At 40.1% G+C, this 23,314-nt stretch overlaps 1 protein-coding gene across 1 annotated transcript in view; it reads right to left on the minus strand.

Moving 5' to 3' along the window:
* LOC137070891 (B-cell receptor CD22-like) overlaps positions 1-19,998 on the minus strand; it is a 58,124-nt gene extending 38,126 nt beyond the window's left edge. The window contains exons 1-3 of the mRNA XM_067438464.1: positions 19,707-19,998; positions 19,310-19,582; positions 11,149-11,169 (exon numbers count right to left, since the gene is read on the minus strand). Of these exons, the coding sequence (XP_067294565.1) occupies positions 11,149-11,169; positions 19,310-19,582; positions 19,707-19,998 (586 nt within the window). The remainder of the gene's footprint in view (positions 1-11,148; positions 11,170-19,309; positions 19,583-19,706) is intronic.
* Positions 19,999-23,314: the final 3,316 nt, after the last annotated feature.

Consider the following 23,314-nt stretch of genomic DNA (forward strand, 5'->3'; position numbering starts at 1 on the left):
CACAGAGACACACAGATAACGGTGTTAAGTTAAGTTTCTGACAGCACTTTGTGTTTTCTGCTCTTAAACCCTCAACAAAACATAAAGGAAGCATTTGTCTCAATCATGATTGGCATGAAATGCATTTAGCATTTTGTCAGGTGCTGGAAACATGGCGGCAGCAGAGATATTCGAGCCGTTTACTGCCAGATGAAGAGGAGCAACACAAAGTCATGCTGAAGTGAGCTGTGGTTTAAACAGATATTTTTTCTCTCAAATAATCTTAGACAAGCTGCGCATTATTATTGTTTGCTTTATCAGTATAGTTGTATTTTTTTTAGCCTAAGTCATTCCAAAAATTATGCCACGTATCCCAGTCACCGCACTAGCCATTATTTTTAATGGAAAGGGGACATAGGTGTGTTATTCAAGCATTAATTAAATTTTGCATGGTGCAATGTTTATTTTTTATTTTTTACATTTCGTTATTTTAACTGAATTGAGAAATGCTTTTGAAATTAAAAACTTTGCTTTTAATAAATAAATTACATATTTGAAATAAAGACAAGAAAATAAAAGAAAATAAAAGTTTGGAGTTGCTGAATCCACAGTTGCTCCAAGTTGTTCCTATCCCTGAATCCAGCGCCTTTGCTGTTATTTTGAGTGTACACAAATAAAAGTAGACAGTTTATAATTATGTCTTGTACTTAGCCTATCTGTATGGCTAAAAATGATGGCGTATTGGTGTGGGAGTTGTTTCCACTGCCATGAAGAGAGGAAAAAATACAACCATACTGATATAGCAAACAATAATCATAGGCAGCTTGTCTAAGATTATTTGAGAGTAAAATAATCTCTGTTGTAAACCACAGCTCACTTCAGCGCAACCGCGCTCATGTTAAGGTGCCACCAACCTCTGGGCTGAAGGCCTCAAAAACCTGCTACCAACACCAATAAACAACACTAACCATTCTCTCTCTCTCTCTCTCTCTCTCTCTCTCTCTCTCTCTCTCTCTCTCACACACACTCACACTCACACTAATTAAATACATATTTTATTTGTACGAATTTTTTGTCATTTTTCATATCAGACCCCCGTACCCAGCCGAACCCCCGTTGCTGCCGCCACGGCCGAAATCTCACTCTGAACTCAGTTCAAAACTTGAGAGCCCTGTTGACAACGTTAGCAAGGCTGTCAGTCAGGGATGGACATTAGCACCACCATCAGCCAAATGTGGGCGATTTTGAGTTGTGGCGAGTAAACTCGCTTCACCTACCGGCCACCGTGGCAGGTAAATTAAAATAGCATACTGTTTCCTCTCTATGTAAACTTTGTTCAATGCATGCGAGTGCGGCCGTCCGAATATGACCGGTCGTTTTCACCGTCATTACCTGGATGTAGAGCCAGAAGACGCAAATAATAACTCGCGCGCGCCGAGAGAAGATCTGTCTCTGTGCATCATCCGAAAGCGCGCTCTCGTCTCACAGCGCGCAAATATTGAGTTCTCTTTCAAGTCTTGCGCTTAAAGGGACAAACTCCCACAAAAAAGTATGTCAACATGTCCATCTTGATGAGTATCCAAGCAAACATAGTCTGAATATGCCTTAAGAGAACTGAATACAGTCGAGAAAGACGAGCAAATCCTTCCATTAGGTCTTAAAGGGGCAGTAGCCTTTACTGCTCTGTTTAATGTCAAACAAAAGATAAAGACATCACTCACTGCTCTTGATTGAATAGCTTTTGTAAGTTTAATAAGGATTAATCTTTAGCAGCTATTTTACATTTGATTACTTTATTCAATTTCTGTACCTTTCTGCAGGCCGGTACATTATTATTTAATGTACACATACGTGAGGTCAAGTTAAACATTTTAGTTTGAATTTTATTTTGTTGCAATGTGCTAAATAAATATTTGCATAATTTGTAATTGATCTATTATTTGAAACTTTAATATTAATTAATGCAATGGCAATGCCTTGATTTTTAGTAAAGTTACACAGTCATAGCATTAGCCATAAATGCATTGGTACTAATAATTGGCATCACTTCTTTTAGTGTTTCGGTTTTTGGTCTTGGTATCCTCTCTTTCGGTTTTGGCCAAGAGTTGTGTTTTCGGTGCATCCCTACTGGCAATGTTCTGCTCGGTGTGTCGTCAACACGCTTCAGAAGAGGCCAAAACTAGTAATTTCATTGTTGGGACTAAAAACCTAAAACTGGAAGCCATAAAAGACCACAAATCATCTAAATGCCACTTCCAGGTAAAAAAAAAAAAAAAAAGAGCGCACAGAGCCCTACTCATTTAATGAAATGTATATCAGTTCATGGTTTGTGTGTGTATAAGAGAAATTGTCAGTATTTCATTGAGACTTGAGATTAAATAAACTGCTTAAGTATTGTAGAGCTTGTAGTATTAATTTTCACGTGCGGTTACACATTGTGGGTTAAAAACAAGAAAGTGGCCGGTAAAAACATTGAGTGGCTGGTAGATTTTGAAATCCACAAGCCATAGTGGCCGTTGAACAAGAAAGATAATTTCCATCCCTGCTGTCAGTCTTAAAAATATTTTAGAGAAGGACATCAATGCAAAGGACGAGACTGCAGTTTGGTTTGACGTGGTGTCTCCCACTACTGTTGACACACGAGCAGCAAAGAGTGTGGCTCTAAAAACCACAGGACACGAGAAAAGACATCTCAGCGTTGTCCTTTCTGGAAAGGCAGAGGGCATCAAACTGAAGCCTTATGCCGTTTTTAAAGGGACTGTTCGTGAAGTGAAGGTGATGCAGCAGATCTCCAGTGCAGTGATCTCCACTTCTGTGAATGGCTGGATGAATGACTCTCTCACTGATTGGCTGAAGTCTGTGGTGGGAAAATTCAACTTCACCCCGCGGCTGCTGGCGTGGGACTCGTACTGCTGCCACATCAGTGCCGCCACCAAAGAGGAACTAAAACTAGATGCAATATCACAACAGTGGTGATCCCGGGAGGCTGCACTAAATATATCCAGCCCCTGATGTGATATAATTTAGCATAGCTAATGTGTAGCTCTGAGGAAGCAGACTATGCATTTTTTTTGGTCATGTTTATGCTGGTTACATAGCTACTGTTACAATAACGTTACCGTTAGCTATCATTAATCAGAAATCGGTGTGTGTGTGTGTGTTGCATGTGTTTTCCATAGCTACCGTATGCTCTTACTGTAATCTATCAGCAATTGAAATAAACATTTAACATTTTTCAAAATGACATGGTTACTGATTAGGCTACCGTAATTCTGACCTAAATTGCTTTGTCGCCCTTCTGGCTGTTGTTATGTGGTATTTTTGCAAATGTTTCTTAAAAAATCAATGATATCTGTCCACTGGAATGCTATCGCTTTTAATTTTAAACGCTTTATTTAAAACAATTATTTTTTCAAACAGATGTAATTAGAAATACAGGCCTGCCTCTAACAGAAGCCAGCTTCAAATAAAAGCCTGTTCCCTTCTGCAGTTCAGGTCAATAAAGGCCCCGGTCTTTATTTGAGGAATTACGGTATGTACATTATACTGATGGTTAAAACTACATCAAACTGAAGGAGAAGTGATTTATTTCAATGTTGGTAGGTTGACACACTTATATAATAGTAATAAGTGTAGAGAAATGGCATTATTATCACAGAAATGAGAATCAATATCGAGTTCATCTAATTATCCAGAAATGGAAACAAAGACTCAAAATTCCTGTCTCAAAGAATTAGCATATTTCATCTGACCAATAAAAGAAAGTGTTTTTAATACAAAAAAGTCAACCTTAAAATAATTATGTTCAGTTATGCACTCAATACTTGGTGGGGAATCCTTTTGCAGAAGAGACTGCTTCAATTTGGCGTGGCATGGAGGCGATCAGCCTGTGGCACTGCTGAGGTGTTCTGGAGGCCCAGTGCCCGGTTGCATAAAACACCTTAAGTTTTTCCCTTAAGTATGATACTTAAGGCGTGATTTCCCCTTATCTAAGGGAATGATTTAAGGGTGTTGCATATAATCCCTTAAACGGTTCTCTTAGGTAAGGGACGCCGCTAAGTGTTTCACGACTGCGACCCAGGTTTTACCGTTATAAAATTCTATTGTTGCCATAGACACGGTACGCTGGCGGGTTAGAGAGTGCAGCTGAGATTCAACAAGAGGAATATTACACGGAGTGAGAGAACATTATTGTCTTAAATCAAATAAAAATGATCACTGCTGAGGATAAACGATTTGAAGATCACGACAAAATAAAATAATATGCTTGGTAACGTTATTTGTTTCACACGTTAGACCTTCTCAGCAAAAATCAGCTTCAACACCGGCAGAGCGCCAGCAGCACGCCAAATCATGCAGCAAAGTGAGGTTTTATTGCTTCTTTGTTAACAATTATTTTAGTCTATTGTTAATTTTACTTAGAACAGCCTCGATATAATTTTTAGATTTTTTTCATTATTCCTTCAAAACACTTGTGAATTGCAGAAAGACGCAAATATCCTCTCCAGCCGCGACAAGAGAAAAAGTGCTAGAACTACAAAGAGACATCCTACAGAAGACAAAACTGCAATTAGAGATCTAAAAAATTAAAAGGGAGAAGGAAAATCAAGACCTTTACAACTTCATTCTTAATAACAAACTAATGCAGCTACAAAGATGCTTCGATAGCGGCCTTAAGCTCATCCAGAGTGTTGGGTCTTGCGTCTCTCAACTTTCTCTTCACAATATCCCACAGATTCTCTATGGGGTTCAGGTCAGGAGAGTTGGCAGGCCAATTGAGCACAGTAATACCATGGTCAGTAAACCATTTACCAGTGGTTTTGGCACTGTGAGCAGGTGCCAGGTCGTGCTGAAAAACCAAATCTTCATCTCCATAAAGCTTTTCAGATGGAAGCATGAAGTGCTCCCAAATCTCCCGATAGCGAGCTGCATTGACCCTGCCCTTGATAAAACACAGTGGACCAACACCAGCAGCTGACATGGCACCCCAGACCATCACTGACTGTGGGTACTTGACACTGGACTTCAGGCATTTTGGCATTTCCTTCTCCCCAGTCTTCCTCCAGACTCTGGCACCTTGATTTCCAAATGACATGCAAAATTTGCTTTCATCCGAAAAAGTACTTTGGACCACTGAGCAACAGTCCAGTGCTGCTTCTCTGTAGCCCAAAAGTGTCTTGACCTGGGGAATGCTGCACCTGTAGCCCATTTCCTGCTCACGCCTGTGCACGGCGGCTCTGGATGTTTCTACTCCAGACTCGTCCACTGCTTCCGCAGGTCCCCCAAGGTCTGGAATCGGTCCTTCTCCACAATCTTCCTCAGGGTCCGGTCACTTCTTCTCGTTGTGCAGCGTTTTTCCACACTTTTTCCTTCCCACAGACTTCCCACTGAGGTGCCTTCATACAGCACTCTGGGAACAGCCTATTCGTTCAGAAATGTCTTTCTGTGTCTTACCCTCTCGCTTGAGGGTGTCAATGATGGCCTTCTGGACAGCAGTCAGGTCGGCAGTCTTACCCATGATTGCGGTTCTGAGTAATGAACCAGGCTGGGAGTTTTTAAAAGCCTCAGGAATCTTTTGCAGGTGTTTAGAGTTAATTAGTTGATTCAGATGATTAGGTTAATAGCTCGTTTAGAGAACCTTTTCTTGATATGCTAATTTTTTTGAGCTGTATGCCAAAATCATCAGTATTAAAACAATAAAAGACCTGAAATATTTCAGTTGGTGTGCAATGAATCTAAAATATATGAAAGTTTAATTTTTATCATTATGGAAAATAATGAACTATCACAATATGCTAATTTTTTGAGAAGGACCAGTTTACAGTTTATCGCTGTTTGTGCATAATAACTATTCTCCTTCATTGGTTCTTTATTTGTTTTATATAACAGACTTAATATTTATCCATTTCTGGTCATAATCTGGAGACAATGAGCATTTGCTGCTTATATTTATCACAGTAAAAATGCCCCTCCACGCGCTCAAAACCTTCACCTGTAGATGAGGACCTAAAACAAGGACTGGTGGGACGTTGACGTGAAGGAAGAATTTTATAATACTGGAAAATCATTTATATGACACTTTATTCAACAGGAAGAACCGCTCGTAACGTGCGTCATACGTCATTACGCTATTTCTACGTCATTGCTCATGCGCAGTCCTTTCAGTTTTGGTTTTCAACCCCGATCAAGTGTTAACATGTCCTCTCGTTCGGATTAGAAGAGGAATAAACCACCCCTTCTATCCGATCGAAATTTAATTTGGTCAATCGTATTGATTAATGTGTTTACATGAAGGCTTTCAGTCTGACTACTAATGGATTATTTGGTTGCATGTAAAATGTTATTTAAACTCAACATTTTTTATCATATATATATATATATATAACTCTGGTGTAAAATATTCCCTACATCACAATAACACAATCTAAACAACAATGAAAATTATTGATATAATATTTGCTGTTTGTTCTTTAGAGTCACACTTGATGTGGAGCCAGAGCTCAACATTAGTGATCATTCGTTAAACAGGTCAGACACAAACCACTTAAAACTATTTTATTGACATGACTGAAGCTCAAGCAGTGCAGGTATGAAGAGAAGAGTAACACAGCAAATATCACAAGAAGACACTAAAACATGTTCAAATCAAAAACTATCACACAATGAGATGAAACATCTAAACCATCTCTATATGCTGACATCTGCTGGACAACGAGAGGATAATGCATTAAAATGACACACAGGATTAAACTCCAGAACTGGCTTCTAGAATATTTACTAATGTTTTGCTATTATTTCTTATAGTATTCATAATTCTGTAATACTATGACAGTAATGTAAGATGAATGCAGATAAGAGAAGACACTGCAGACGGTTTCTTTAGACCTTCTAACTTTATAGGCCACTAACAGGAAAAACTGGCCTTGATTGATTTTCACAAAACATCTTATAACACTCATGATTATTGATATTTGCTGGTTATGATTACTAAATTAAACTATATGATTAATGTATATGATAGGGTAATATCCAGTTCATCAACTTTTGTTACATTTTTGAATCCCAACACTGAGTTTGTCTCTCATTTGATCAGTTATGATCACCTGAAATCATACAAACACAAGTATAAATGTGTATTTTTGTAATTGCGTGATATTGTGATCTTCTGCACTGTGTTTAGTTGATCTCAGCTCAGCCTGTTCCGATCTTCAGTTTGGAGTAAACCGTGTCAGAACTCTCACCCGTCTTTCCTAACAGACGACAAGAGTCCAGTCGTCTTCATTAGGTACCAAATCACATCAATATAGTTGATAAAACAAAAATATATATAGGCAAGTAGATTTGTTGTGGTCATACCTTTCTTTTCTTTCTTCATCCCCTTCAATGATTTCAGGTCAATCTCACTATAGGTCACATCAGTGTCTGCAGTAAAGAAATATTTGTCGTTATTGCACTCTTTTCTGTTCAAAACTGATGATGGAAACTATTTTGTTATTTGAATTAGTCCATCCATCCATCCATCCATCCATCCATCCATCCATCCATCCATCCATCCATCCATCCATCCATCCATCCATCCATCCAAAAGCAAGCAGAAAATGCACTGCTGCAGATTTGTTGTGGACATACCTTTCTTTTCTTTCTTTTTGTTCTTCTTCATTCCCTTCAATGATTTCAGGTCAATCTCACTGTAGGTCACATCAGTGTCTGCATTAAAATAAAATGTGTAGTTATTGAACTATTTTCGGTCCAAAACTGATGATGGATACTATTTTGTCATCCATCCATCCATCCATCCATCCATCCATCCATCCATCCATCCATCCATCCATCCATCCATCCATCCATCCATCCATCCATCCATCCATAAGAAAGGAGAAAATGCACTGCCGCAGATTTGTTGTGGTCATACCTTTCTTTTCTTTCTTTTTCTTCTTCATTTTCTTCACTGATTTCAGGTCAATCTCACTATAGGTCACATCAGTGTCTGCATTAAAATAAAATATTTGGAGTTATTGAGCTCTTTTCTGTTCAAAACTGATGATGGCTACTATTTTGTCCTCCATCTGTATACTCTAATTTCAAATGTCAAAGTAGATTATTTCAGTTAAAGATATTGTGAGTATTTGTGGCTGATGGCAGACTGATCTTCTGTCTGTCTGATGTTGTGCCGCTGATGGTCAGTAGACGGAGACAGAGATCCTCCACCTGCTCAAACACAGAGCAATGATTCCTAAACTAGAGCTTCTCAGAACTTCAAAACTGGCCTCAGTTTACCACAGGTATTTATATCCCTGGTACTATGTTGCCTCCAGGCCTATTATACACGTTTGTTTAAATAAAGTGACACCCCCATGTATTGGCCAAACTCGGGGGAGAAGCACTCAAATTCTAATCAATGAAAGTGCAAAATATTCGGCATGCCCTACATGGGTCCATTTTGTTCTCTTTTTCAAGTTTCATCCAGTCAATCACCCACAAAAAATATAACCTTCACTGGTAAGTAAAGAAGTATTAAAAATGCTACATTATATATAGGCTGTCATCAAATGTCTCAGGAAATTACAAAAACAACAATGTGTGTATCCTCAAGACATACTAGGATGGAATACAAATATATTTGTATTTGTATTTTTGCATTATTTTTAATGCAATTATAAGAATAGTAATTCACATACTATATCTGCATATAATGCGCATTATGATTTAATGCAGGAGATAAATTGCATGTTTTCTATCCGCTTCAAAAAGGTATAAAGCACAGGTAGCACTTCCAGTTGATGAAAGTGAGCATGAGTTGTCTTGATGAGGAAGAGGAGGTCATAATGACGGGAGGGAGAGAGTGAGGGGGAGAGCGAGGAGGATATGATCACGTGATATGATGGTTTGGTGACACTTTTCAATGTTATGTTTTATTAAATATAAAATGCGTAATACAAACTTGATTCCAAAAAAGTTGGGACACTGTACAAATTGTGAATAAAAAACAGAATGCAATGATGTGGAAGTATCAAATTTCAATATTTGATTCAGAATACCACATATGACATATCAAATGTTTAAAGTGAGAAAATGTATAATTTTAAGGGAAAAATAAGTTGATAAGGCCATGTTTACCACTGTGTTTCATCCCCTCTTCTTTTTATAACAGTCTGGGGACTGAGGAGACAAGTTGCTCAAGTTTAGGAATAGTAATGTTGTCCCATTCTTGCCTAATACAGGCTTCTAGTTGCTCAACTTTCTTAGGTCTTCTTTGTCGCATCTTCCTCTTTATGATGCACCAAATGTTTTCTATGGGTGAAAGATCTGGACTGCAGGCTGGCCATTTCAGTGCCCGGATCCTTCTTCTACACAGCCATTGATGCAGTATGTGATCTGGCATTGTCATGTTGGAAAATGCAAGGTCTTTCCTGAAAGAGACGACGTCTGGATGGGAATATATGCTGTTCTAGAACTTGGATATACCTTTCAGCATTGATGGTGCCTTTCCAGATGTGTAAGCTGCCCATGCCACACACACCCATGCAACCCCATACCATCAGAGATGCAGCTTCTGAACTGAGAGCTGATACCACTTGGGTTGTCCAGTTTTCGCAAAAATTTGATTCGTCTGACCACAGAACAGTTTTCCAGTTTGCCACAGTCCATTTTAAATGAGCCTTGGCCCAGAGAAAACACCTGCACTTCTGGATCATGTTAAGATATGGTTTCTTTTTTGACCTATAGAGTTTTAGCCGGCAACAGTGAATGACACGGTGGATTGTGTTCACCGACAGTGTTTTCTGGAAGTATTCCTGAGCCCGTGTTGTGATTTCTATTACAGTATCATTCCTGTATGTGATGCTGTGCAATCTAAGGGCCTGAAGATCACGGCATCCAGTATGATTTTCTGGCCTTGACCCTTACGCACAGAGATTGTTCCAGATTCTCTGAATCTTTGGATGATATTATGCACTGTAGATGATGATAACTTCAAACTCTTTGCAATTTTTCTCTGAGAAACTCCTTTCTTATATCGCTACACTATTTTTTGCCGCAGCATTGGGGGAATTGGTGATCCTCTGCCCATCTTGACTTCTGAGAGACACTGCCACTCTGAGGGGCTCTTTTTATACCCAATCATGTTGCCGATTGACCTAATAAGTTGCAAATTGGTCCTCCAGCTGTTCTTTATATGTACATTTAACTTTTTGGCCTCTTATTTCTACCTGTCCCAAATTTTGGAATGTGTATCTCTCACGAAATCCAAAATTAGAGCCAATATTTGGCATGATATTCCAAAATGTCTCACTTTCAACATTTGATATGTTATCTATATTCTATTGTGAATAAAATATAAGTTTATGAGATTTTTAAATTATTGTATTCCTTTTTTATTCACAATTTGTACAGTGTCCCAACTTTTTTGGAATCAAGTTTGTATGTTAAAAACTACATACATCTGTCAGGTACAATGTTGCCCTGAGGCAACACATTTTGAACAAATGAATACATTTAAAAATAATCATTAATTGTCAGGAAAACATCACTAGTTGTTTTTCCCTCATTGATATCATATTGTGTACCATAGAGAGATATCAAATGATATAGCCTATACGTACTATGTATCTTTATTTATATAAAACACTTCCAACTATAATTATGAAGCAGTTTGTCTGTATGTTTATTTGAGGAGGTGAGAAGAACCTTTTTTGTGTTTGCAGCGCCACAGCAGGACCAGTAAGAAACCGAGCAGAAATAAGGCGCTCAGGCCTGTAATAACTCCGATCATCAGAACACGAGATCCAGATGTTCTCGGAGATCTTGTTGTTCCTGGAGATCTTGTTGTTCCTGAAGATCTTGTTGTTCCTGGAGATCTTGTTGTTCCGGGAGATCTTGTTCTTCCCGATGATCTTGTTCTTCCTGGAGATCTTGTTGTTCCCGGAGACCTTGTTGTTCCCGATGATCTTGTTGTTCCTGGAGATCTTGTTGTTCCCGGAGATCTTGTTGTTCCCGGAGATCTAGTTGTTCCCGGAGATCTTGTTGTTCCTGGAGATCTTGAAGGTCCAGATGTTTCTAAAATAAAAGGTCAGTAGGTTAAATTATTCAAGTACTTTAAGGGTTGCTAATCATCTGCAATTTGATTATTAACTAAATTAAATAATATATTTATTTAGAATTTTTGTTGACTACTTGTTGACTCGCTATGCACTTTTGAAGGGGTAATATGATGTGATTTCTAGTTTTCTTTTTTCTTTATTGTGTTTTGTGGCTGTTTGTGTATGTATCAGATCTGCAGACTTACAAAATAGTGATGGTTCGCGAACGAATCGTTCTTTTTAACCGGATCTTTATATTCGAAAACCGTTTCTGTTGGATACGTTCGATACTGAGAACCGATAAGCTGCGCATGCATGTTATTTGTTCAGTGTTGTTGAACGAAATGCAGGTTAAGTGTATAAAACTAATCACTTTTGGAAACATCATAACACAAAGCTGTCTAATCACTGTATTATATTAAAGTTTGGAAACAATGGATTGTAAAACAATCAAATTAAACATTTATTAGTTTTATCAATAATGCATGATATTTTCAGGAACAGCTTTTTTCTTATTTAATTTCTAAGTCGATACACATTTTAAAATGTAATCAAAACAGTAGGTTTGATATCAGACTACATATTCAGCTTGCAGCAGTCGCAGCTCAGCACACACACACTAATACAGCGGTTCTCGAGTCAGATCGACCGGGTTGCAGCGGTTTTCCGGATCACCAGAACAGAATCGAGAACCGTTTCTATCGGACACGTTTGATCTTTCGGATCACCAGAACAGAATCGAGAACCGTTTCTATCGGACACGTTCGATCTTTCGGATCACCAGAACAGAATCGAGAACCGTTTCTATCGGACACGTTCGATCTTTCGGATCACCAGAACGGAATCGAGAACCGTTTCTATCGGACACGTTCGATCTTTCGGATCACCAGAACAGAATCGAGAACCGTTTCTATCGGACACGTTCGATCTTTCGGATCACCAGAACAGAATCGAGAACCGTTTCTATCGGACACGTTCGATCTTTCGGATGACCAGAACAGAATCGAGAATCGTTTCTATCGGACACGTTCGATCTTTCGGATCACCAGAACAGAATCGAGAACCGTTTCTATCGGACACGTTCGATCTTTCGGATCACCAGAACAGAATCGAGAACCGTTTCTATCGGACACGTTCGATCTTTCGGATCACCAGAACAGAATCGAGAACCGTTTCTATCGGACACGTTCGATCTTTCGGACATGTTCGATTCTGAGAACCGGTGAGCGGAGATACTGAGCATGCGTAATAGCGTCGTAACCGAACTGTTTCTCTCGGACTGGGACAGCTGATGCTGATAATACATGAGCACGGGTGAACTGAGGATTTGTGTAAGTTTATGTTATGTCAATGTAAGTTTATTTAATCTGTGTAAAACACTGTACTGAGTGCTGTTGCAAAACATATATAAATTTTTTTATCCAAGATGATGATGATATCAATAATAATTATTACTATACTACGTTTTGATTACAAATACTTTATATGGATGTGTTTGAATGTATTTTCATCCGCCGGGATGATAGAAATGACATCATTATGTAAAGACGTAAAAAAGAACCGGTGATCCGGTTTTTTTAACCGGATCATTGAAACGAACTGTCCGAAAGAACCGGTTCGCGGAAAAGAACCGAACTTCGACAATAGTCAGTGGGAGGGTAAAACTGTTTTATTTTCTTTTACACTGCTCACAGCAACAACTTTTAATAAAGTGACCAAAACTGCCTGCCAACAAACTGACAATGGCTTTCTTATTTAGCTTTAAATAAAAGGTAATGTGGTGGATAAACATTTGTAAACCGTTTTCTCATAACATGTTAAAGCCGTGATCGAAATACAGAACATCACACAAATATAAGAACATTTTAATAAATAAACCTAACAAAATTAGCCTGACGTGGTCATACTCAATTCTAGTCAGAATATGAGTCTGATGCTCCATTGCGCTGTGATTATTGGGCGTGTTTCAACCGAACCAGGAAAGACCTCGATTGGATAGACCGACAACCAATCAGAGCAACGGAACGGCGTATTGTGAAATGCCAACAGAGTTCAACTGCACTGTGTTGCCAAGTACGCGTTTTTTCCCGCAGGTTGTTTTCTATGTCCGCGGGTTGAAGCGACTATTATGTGATATATAGACCCATGAGTGCGAATTTTAGCAGGCAACCTTGCCAAAATAACACTCATTTTACCCCCCACACGCCATTTTTTTCCGGAGAACCCCCCGAGAAGCTATTGTTTAGGGCTAGTAGTTGGCGGGTTTTGTTGTAAAAACTTGGCAACCCTGTCTGCATGCGCGCTGGAATAAACGATCTTTGCCGGTGTTGTAAAAAAATAAAATAATTTAATGATACACAGAGCACTTACTCAACATGATCATCATTTTTTTGAGAGAAATAGTGAAGGTGAATGCATATACAAACAAGCTCTCCGTTTAGGATTTGAACAAATATAATCCGAACCGTGATGACATCAGTGTTGCCACAGTTACTTTGAAAAAGTAATCTGATTACTGATTACTGATTACTCCTTTAAAAAGTAACTTAGTTACTTTACAGATTACTTGATTTTAAAAGTAACTAAGTTAGATTACAAGTTACTTTATTAGTTACATTCAGCAGTTGCCGACAACACCGCTGCCGCCTCAAAATAGAAATGACAACCGTTTTTGGCAACACACTTTATTGTATTTATGCCCGAGACTGACGGTCCCGACTTTTTTACGCCCCCTTTTTTAGGCTTCTCCTTCGTTTTATATTTATTTTAATAATTAAAATGAACAATGAGATGTGCTGGTGGAAACAACATGAGACCATGATAGCTTGCGCCACTGTCAAGATATGGCTCGCGCAGGGTTAAAGAGTCCGTTTCTTCAGAGCAGCTGCTAGAGTTATGGCCTTTTTACAACTGGTTCCTTCATTCGTTTTCTCTGACCAGGTAGGCCTATCTATCTGATTGCGAAATGACCAGGAGTAGGCCTAAATGCCTTCCGAGAGTCTTTCCAGACGTATTTAATTCCGATCACTCAAACAAACCAATTCAGAAGGTGCATGAAAGCATTTCAAACTAAACCGGACAAATGTAAATATATCTGGTTGTTTAAACCACATGTGTAAATTTTACTCCTGGCAAATAATTAAAAAATAAATGTGTGAGAGCGTGTTATGTTGTAGTCAGATAGATATGACGGTGCTACTGCAACATCGCTGCAGATGAGTAAAGCAAGCCAACGCATATGGCCGTAAATGAAACTCTAAAATAAGTCACACAAAACACAATCATCTTCAATATAAAATAATGAGACTAATGATCTTACCAGTGCTTAGGTCGCTCTCTCTCTCATATTGCGATCATTGAATTTAAAATGAGCTGCTGAATAAAATGCTGGAATCTTTTGCTTTGATGTGAACTCCGTTAAATGAGCATATACCGCGGGAATTGAAGATCGGATTTATATTAATTTTGCTGAAGTGTAAGGTAGGCTATAAGACAACCTGCCTGTACTTTTTTTTTTTTTTGTTTAGATTGTGTAGCCCGTTTCGGGTTTTTTGAGCACCGTTGCGAGCATGTTGTGAGCAGTAGGCTAATCTATCAGCCTGCCTCAGCTCGTCAGAAATGCCTTTGTGGTGGTATAATAACTAGCCTACTTTGTTTTTAATGTCAAAGTAGTTATATTTCGTTTCGTTTATTTTTTAAGTTCATTTAGAAAAATGTTTGGAGCAATTTTTGTTTGTTAAATTAAAGTTTTAATTTTTTTATGTGACGACCCAGTGAGTTAACCGCATGTTTAATAGCCTAGTCTCTCAAACCAACTCTTGAATTGTCTTGCCTATATAAACTTTAATTTAACAAACAAAATTAGGATAATAAAAAACGAAACGAAAAATAACTACTTTGACATTAAAAACAAAACTGAACTATTTTAATGGCTGCAACAGTGTAAAAAATAAAATAAATAAATAAAAAACACGGCTCCAGCACTCGGGCTGAGAACTTTGATAAGCTGTCGGTTTTTACAAAGGAAAATGACTAAAATAGTAACTCACAGTGACTTGGATAAGTAACTTTAATCTGATTACTGGTTTGGAAATAGTAACGCGTTAGATTACTCGTTACTGGAAAAAAGTAGTCAGATTAGAGTAACGCGTTACTATGTAACGCGTTACTGGCATCACTGGATGACATACATGATGACATTACTGTTTATCATCTGTACATCATCGTCTAAAGCCAGCCCTGATGGTTGTATTGGTCCGAACAGTTTCTGTTCGGAGATAATTACTCCTCTGTGGATCGAGGCCAGACCGAACCTCCCGAACTAAAAATTTTGTGGGCAGGGCTGAGTTCGGTTGGCATCCAGGCTATAAAAAAATAACTGCCTGGAGAGGAAAAGAACATTTGAGTGCGTTTACATGCACGTTCTTAAGCCGATTGTGCCTGAAGGGGGTCCCACACACACCGGACGAGAAGCTCAGCTCCGCGTCTCAGGATCTCACACCGGACACGCACATTATACACGCAGAAGACTTCTGACAGAAGAGCTGCACAATGGGTGTCTCTTGTAGCATAGGGTGAAATCAGTACATTGACGATTTGACGATTTAATTTTATAAAAACCTTGAAATGGCGCTCTGTGGCATTTGCTACTTTTTCAAATCCAGCGGAAACCTCTCCCAGTTTCTCCTGAAGCCAATACAGAAGTGACTTAAACTGCAATTCCTCGACTGGCCCCTAGAGACAGACTCCAGAAGGAGCAGAATCTCATTGAGCCCCATGTTAAAATGCCCAACTTTACAGCAGAAAAAAACATGTTTACAGCCTGGGGCAAATTGTGGTTTTGGTCTATACAGCTAATTTTGATCTTCATGACAACCGTGAGGGGGGTGAATGTTTTTATAATGTAAGAATGGATTTCTCCTGAGAACAAACTCAAGGGATCAAAGCTGCAATAAGACACTCATCTAAATACAAGAGAAAACAAGACTACACCTGGTCCAATCCTATTTCCTCACCCCTGCCGAGTTATGACCCTCTCGCCCTCTGTATCAGGGCCACACAAACATGCGGATCTCACAGATACTGCCACAAGCTGTTTTTGTATGGTCAGTATTAATACTTTTGGTGTGATTGGTAAATAGGTTTCATCCTCACATCAGTGGAACAGGTTACATTCCAGCTCTAGTAAAACAGGTCGTAAAAGAAGGACAACCGGGTTTGTTCCTCTGGTGTGGGCGGATGCTCATAAAGATCTTTTGATAAACATTTGCTGTCAGGCCTCAAGGATAGATGGGACCTTTTGAGTACGAGAAAAGAACCAAAAGCTGCATAAATATTTGGGTGCTAAATGTTTTACAGTGCAGGTAAATGATGACTCTTTCAAACTATGTTTATATTATTTTATAATTGAGTTATATTGTATGCTGATCAGTTGTGTAAAATTATCTTTTAATTTCTTTATTTTGATGTTTTTGCCTGGCTAAAATAAACATTACTTTTGATTAATCTTGTATTTTTCTAAGGCCGCTTCTTTTAGTATGGATCAGTCGGAGTCCTTTATTACCACAGATTTGGTGCCAGGATAGATCAAACCGTTAGCCTGACAAGCCAGACCCACATCCAGATGTTTGGTCTGGAAACTCACCATTGACAGCTCAATCCGAGGGGCGGGATAAACGTTTGTCTTTCAAACTCCCTCTGCACGGGATAGGATAGCGCTACACCAACCAGAGCAACGAAGGTGAAGCAGAGCTCGCTGACTGATTAAACATTCGCCGTATCCGGTCGGCTAAACTCTGAACACATCTTCCCTTTTTAAGAATGACTTCAGTGCCGTTCTTTGTTCTTTTCTCAGAGAAAAGCTTAACTGCAAGTCTTCCAGAGTCGCGGTCAAAGCTGATTCGAAAGACCGCCGTTCGCCAGTTTCTGTGTTTACTAGAAGCACGCAAACGCAACTCGGCCGTCGTCATTATGGCCCCGCCTACCGACTCTATACACGATGTGATTGGCCCGGCAAGAGTTAGGCGAATACAGCTCAGAAGGGTATTGAGAGTTGCTAGACGATACTCGCGGGCAGATTAGATTTGCTGCCGCTAGGGTGTGTCTAGATTTCTAGGCTATAAAACCGTAGGACTCAATGACTGGAGCATGGCGCACAGCATTAGGGATAATCTGATTTCTGACTCTCACTGTAGTAGCAAGTTGCAGTTCCTGTGATTATTATTCTCATTACGCTTTAAGATGAGGGAGCAGGCGCAACCACTTAAAGGTAAAATATTCACTCTGTAATCCTCTGACTAATATCAGTCTGCGGCCGTGAGCAAATGTAATCACGAACGTTAATGTCTCTGAGCGATATCGGGTCCCTTGATGAACGAAGAAAGTGACAAGTAGAGATACTCAAAGATCTAAAATAATCACAACTAATCATCGATCAGCCGTAAATTTATAAACATAACAAACTCAATGAAATTACATACAATTAGAGTCAGATTAAATTCAAACATGGAGTCAGATTTAAAACTGGATCTTCACACTTTAATAAATTGCAGTGTTCTTTCTAGAAGCACCTGCAAAAGACACACGCAGAAGTCCTTTGAAGGGGGGGATTCTGAAATCCACTGCCGCTTCAATATACCTGTATATATTTATATCCTAATTAACTTCATAATCAAAACTTTAATCAATATTTATCCTGTATTATTATAATGATTCTATCCAGTTATGATTTTGTTTTAGTTTCTTGTTTTCTAAAGTGTGTATTTGGTCTCTGAGGAGTGACTGAGGGTCTGGCCTAGAGATGTGTGATGTGTCACTAAACACTGGCAACAAGGTCATGTGTTTGGATTTTGGAGGCATCACACACCCCTTACATGTCAGGAGTGCAGCAACAGCGTTTGCTCACTTAGCCCGGCTTCCAGAGATGAAATATGGATTTGTCTTTCATTTAATTTATTATGTTTTATTCCTTTTATATTTCCTTTTACTGAAACACTAAAGACTCAAGATGAATATTGCCTGTACTATTGTGTGTCCCTCTTACTAAAAGAAAGCACATGTTATCAGTATGTTTTGGTAAGAACTAGTTAAAACTGGAGCTTAATCAGCTCCAACCTTGGAGAGACTGTGTATCGGTGTACGTGCGCAATATTCTATGTTACAGATCAGAATGGTGTTCAATGGGCACCCTAAGAGATGGGTGGACTTGTTGTTCTGGGCAAGCTGGCGCCTGCTCCAGATCTGGAAGGTCACTACGGGCCTAATTCTGGGTGAAAGCGTCAACAAGTGACACGTCAGTGGAAACGTGCATCAGATTAACTGACTCGAGTGGAAATTTACCATGACTGTGCATTGTCTCTGAGCCAATCAGAACCATCCACATCGCAGTAATGACGTGGATAAGACCTTGAAAATGGTATAACTGTTGGGACAATTGTATGTACGATAGGGCGAGGCAACGAGACGGTGAGAGAGGGAGCGCGGCCTACGAACTCCTTGTGAGACTTGAAGCTGGCTTCTGCTTTTGAAACTGCAAACTATTCTTAAGTAAATTTTTCTTTTATTTAATTGGAATCCTGACTCTGTCTTCATTTCTTCACTACTGGTCCTGGGTCATAAGCTGTTAACCCCTAACACCTTCGACCAGCTGTTGGATTCCTACTTTGGGCCAAACAGGTGGAGTTTACAAAAACGTATTTGTTTAACATTTTATGAAGCTTTAACGTTCTGCATAATTAAGGGCGTGGCCACTTTGATTGACAGGTGGATTGCTGTTTGTCTGCTGTCTGTTAGTCATCACGTCACCTCAGCTCCGCCCACATCCCGCCTCTTTGGCCATTGTCTATTATTTGGGAGTAACAAGCTGCCAATATGGCAATGGCCAGTTCGTCTCTACTTTACTCTTCAAAATTATGAATTATTATTACGCCTATTTATAATTTTTGGTAATTTCACTCATATTTCTATGCGTTTATATTTTATGTCTCTGTATTTCTCTAAAGCACTTTGTAAACAGTGTTAAAGGTGCTAAATAAAAAAGGTTTACTGACCATAAGAGTAAATAGACTACATATTATATCAAATGACATCAAATAACTACTGGAGCATATTCAATTATTAAACATTACTTCACACTCTGTTGCATTTACTAAATTACTCACTGCTTGTTTTATTTTTAACATGTTGGATGCTTCTTATTTCTTCTCTGTAGACATTTTTTCCTCATGATGATCAGGAGAGATTCTCACACTCACCTGAGAGCGTCAGTATAACTTCATCACTGGTGTGTGTGTGTCGTGATCCTCCCGTCTCTCTTCCTCTACAGCTGTAATGACCTGTGTGAGATTCACTAACAGAACTGATTCTGTATTTCTGTGATTGACTGTCATGAATCTCTGAATTATCTTTATTCCAGGTGTAGGTCCAGCGAGTGACGTCTGTCTCCTGTATGTCACATGTGAGAGTGACCGTCTGTCCTCTGAACACTCGTCCATCAGGATGAACACGCAATACAGCTTTGGGTCTCTCTGTGAAGAGAGCAAAGACCTTATTTGACGTTTAATTGACAGTACAAGATAGTGTTGATGGATGACATTAATTTGTATAATATTTCTATTATTAAATCAGTTTGTCCTGTAAAACAGCTCTCACCTCTTACTGTTAGCGTGACTCTATGACCGTGCGTTAGGTTTTCTACACCACACCAGTACTCTCCTCCATCAGAGACTCTCACCTCTCTCAGTGTGTAACTCGTTTCATCTCCAGTTTTTATTATCTTGGAGTTTTTGTACCAGATAATCCTCTGTCCAGTTGAGCGTCTCACGTCACAGCTCAGAGTAACTGTGTCTCCAGTGAACACTGAACTCTGGGGCTTCACACTTACTCTGGGTTTGGCTGTAAATATTTCATGATGATTTTGAGTTAATATCCAGTCTTCAGTCATCATCTATCACTGCTTATTACACGGCTCTGTGAAATACTTGATTCTGATTGGTCAATCGCGCATTCCAGCGGTACGTTATTCCCAGATAACACACGCTCATCCGGGTACTACGAGTTATCTTGACCGGTACTACTTCTGTGCTTAACGCTGGCGCCATCTTGTGGCTTAAACAACCGTGGGTTACAATGGAAGACTTCAAGGCAGGTTTCCTTTATAATGTTTTTAATATAGATCTTTTTCTTACACAAACGCATCGATTCGAATCAGAAGGCTCTATTAACCCATCGGAGTCGTGTGGAGCACGTTATTTGACGGACAGCTGCATTTTTTATGGACTTCAAACTACAACAACTGCTTGGATTAATGTTAGCCTGGACTTTTTAAATATAACTCCGATTGTATTTGTCTGAAAGAAGAATGTCATATACACCTACGATAACTTGAGGGTGAGTAAATCATAGGCTTGGTTTCATTTTTGGGTGAACTAACCCTTTCAGCATCATTTTCAACATTTAGCAGCAATAGATAAAGGCTTAAAGCAGGTTGGAACTGTTTTCCTTCGCAGAAGCTTTGCATAAGAGCTAATAAAATATTTAATCTCGGGACAATATTTTGTGTCTAATAATTATTTATTTGAGACTAGTAGCCGTGTAATAAGCGGGATAATGTCCACCCAGCCGGTTGTTATCGCAGAATAAACCCCTTCAGAGTGATGCTCCGCTTCGCGTCGGGGTCTTGATCACTCTGTCGGGGTTTATTCTGCGATAACAACCGGCTGGGTGGACATTATCCCTTACTTATATCATTTATACTAAATGCATCTTAATTTTACCTCACCCTTCATCTTATTTGCTCTGTCATTATGAGTAATGTGTAACTGTGTGGCTGTTTTATGTTCGTCTAATATAAGAGCTCTTATAAAGAAGACATGAAGATACAGATCCTGCGAGACATGGCTTACTGTAACTCACAGTTCAGTCTATCGAACATGAAGCATCTGTTATTTACATATTTACTAGCATAGTTTTTTTCTTTTCATTTGCAGTTTATTAATTGTTCATCATTTGAGCAGATCCTGATGTCAGTGATGATCACTCACCCGTCACAGTCAGAGTCACTTCATCACTCGCGTCAGAGCAGACTGATCCTGATCCTGATCCTGATCCTCTACAGCCGTAACACCAGCACACCTGTGTGCGATCTGCAGTGATCTTGAACTCTTTCTCATTAGAGCTCTGATCTTTACCATCACACTGCCATCTGTATGTCCATCCTTCCCCCTGTACGTCACATGTGAGAGTGACAGTCTCTCCTCTGAATATCTGTGATGGTTCAGGCTCTACAGTCAGAACAGCTTTAGGTTTCTCTGTAATTGAAGAAACAGAGGTTATGATATACAGCAGCACCCAAAGAAGCCAACATAAGTTTATTTGTAACCCACCCATAAAACAGAGGGTATATTACCATCATGTCTTTTCATAACCTGAGGGATATAGGGGTGGAAGAGTTGATGTTAAAAAGATCATTGAGCTCAAAATATAGGACACAGACCAGAATTGTGTTAAGAGAATCAGGGGTTTTCAATAGGACCTGAAGAAGATTTAGTAGAATGTGAGAGAAGTATTGTAAAAGGATATGAGTAGACAGAAAGCAGGTTAATGCATTTACATGCAGCGCAAAATCGACGTAAGAGGCAAAAAACTACCTGTTCCGACCGGTTTATGCTTATGCCTTTTATGACATTACTCCGATAAAAGAAAATGGGTTACTGTGTTTACATGACCATGTTCATTGTCGGCTTATTAGGCATAATCGGCTTAAGAATGTGCATGTAAATGCACTCATTGATTAGTATTTGAGTTCTTCTTCCCCAAGATAGTCACCACACACCAGCTGATTGGTGGAGAGGAGACAGAGTGATTAAGCCAATCATATATGGGGATTATTAGGAGGCCATGATGGACAGGGGCCAGTGGGTAAATTTGGCCAGGATGCCGGGGTTACACCCCTACTCTTTATCGAAGGACATCTGGGATTTTTAATGACCACAGAGAGTCAGGACCTCGGTTTATCGTCTCATCCAAACGACGGTGCTCTTTGACAGTGTGGCAAGGGGGCGTGGTTCAGCGAGGTCTGCAGCGGGAGAGAGAGCCGCGGGACGAGCGGTAAGTGAGTGGGTTGGACGCAGATTAATAACACCTGTATCTTGTTCCAGTAATGGGCGCGGAGAGAGGATAAAACGCCCGTGGAACCGGAGACCAGGGAGAGAGAGAGGCGGACTGTTGATGCGACACCCTGACCCTGAGTTTACCCGGAAGCCGGAAGCGCTGTGAACCGGAAGTGACTAGATATACCAGACTAGAGCACACACAGCAGCCATATCACCCTGTAGCCCAAGACTGGTTTCCGACTGAAGCTAAGCAGGGCTGAGCCTGGACAGTACCTGGATGGGAGACCAACTGGGAAAACCAGTTTGCTGCTGGTAGAGGTGTTAGTGAGGCCAGCAGGGGGCGCTCACCCTGTGGTCTGTGTGGTAGCGCCCCAGTATAGCGATGGGGACACTATGCTGTCTGTGGCAAGGGGGGCGTGGTTCAGCGAGGTCTGCATGGCGGCGGCGCTGTCCTACTTCCTTCCCGGGTTTTGGCACCAGTGTAGTAAATTCGTAATGTGAGGAAGGAAGAGGACACGGGGGTCGGTTGGACTGTTGATGCTCTCTTTTATTTCTGTATCAAACTCAGTGTCACACTCAGCGTGTGCTTCAGACAAATTCATAGACAATCACTTCCGTTTCACAGCGCTTCCGGCTCCAGGGTAAACTCAGGGTCAGGGTGTCGCATCAACAGTCCGCCTCTCTCTCTCCCTGGTCTCCGGTTCCACGGGCGTTTTATCCCCTCTCCGCGCCCATTACTGGAACAAGATACAGGTGTTATTAATCTGCGTCCAACCCACTCACTTACCGCTCGTCCCGCGGCTCTCTCTCCCGCTGCAGACCTCGCTGAACCACGCCCCCCTTGCCACACTGTCAAAGAGCACCGTCGTTTGGATGAGACGATAAACCGAGGTCCTGACTCTCTGTGGTCATTAAAAATCCCAGATGTCCTTCGATAAAGAGTAGGGGTGTAACCCCGGCATCCTGGCCAAATTTACCCACTGGCCCCTGTCCATCATGGCCTCCTAATAATCCCCATATATGATTGGCTTAATCACTCTGTCTCCTCTCCACCAATCAGCTGGTGTGTGGTGAGCGTTCTGGCGCGATACGGCTTCTGTCGCATCATCCAGGTGGATGCTGCACACTGGTGGTGGTCGAGGAGAT

Source organism: Pseudorasbora parva, chromosome 1 (assembly GCF_024679245.1).
Source record: "Pseudorasbora parva isolate DD20220531a chromosome 1, ASM2467924v1, whole genome shotgun sequence".
In the NCBI taxonomy this organism is placed as follows: Eukaryota; Metazoa; Chordata; class Actinopteri; order Cypriniformes; family Gobionidae; genus Pseudorasbora; species Pseudorasbora parva.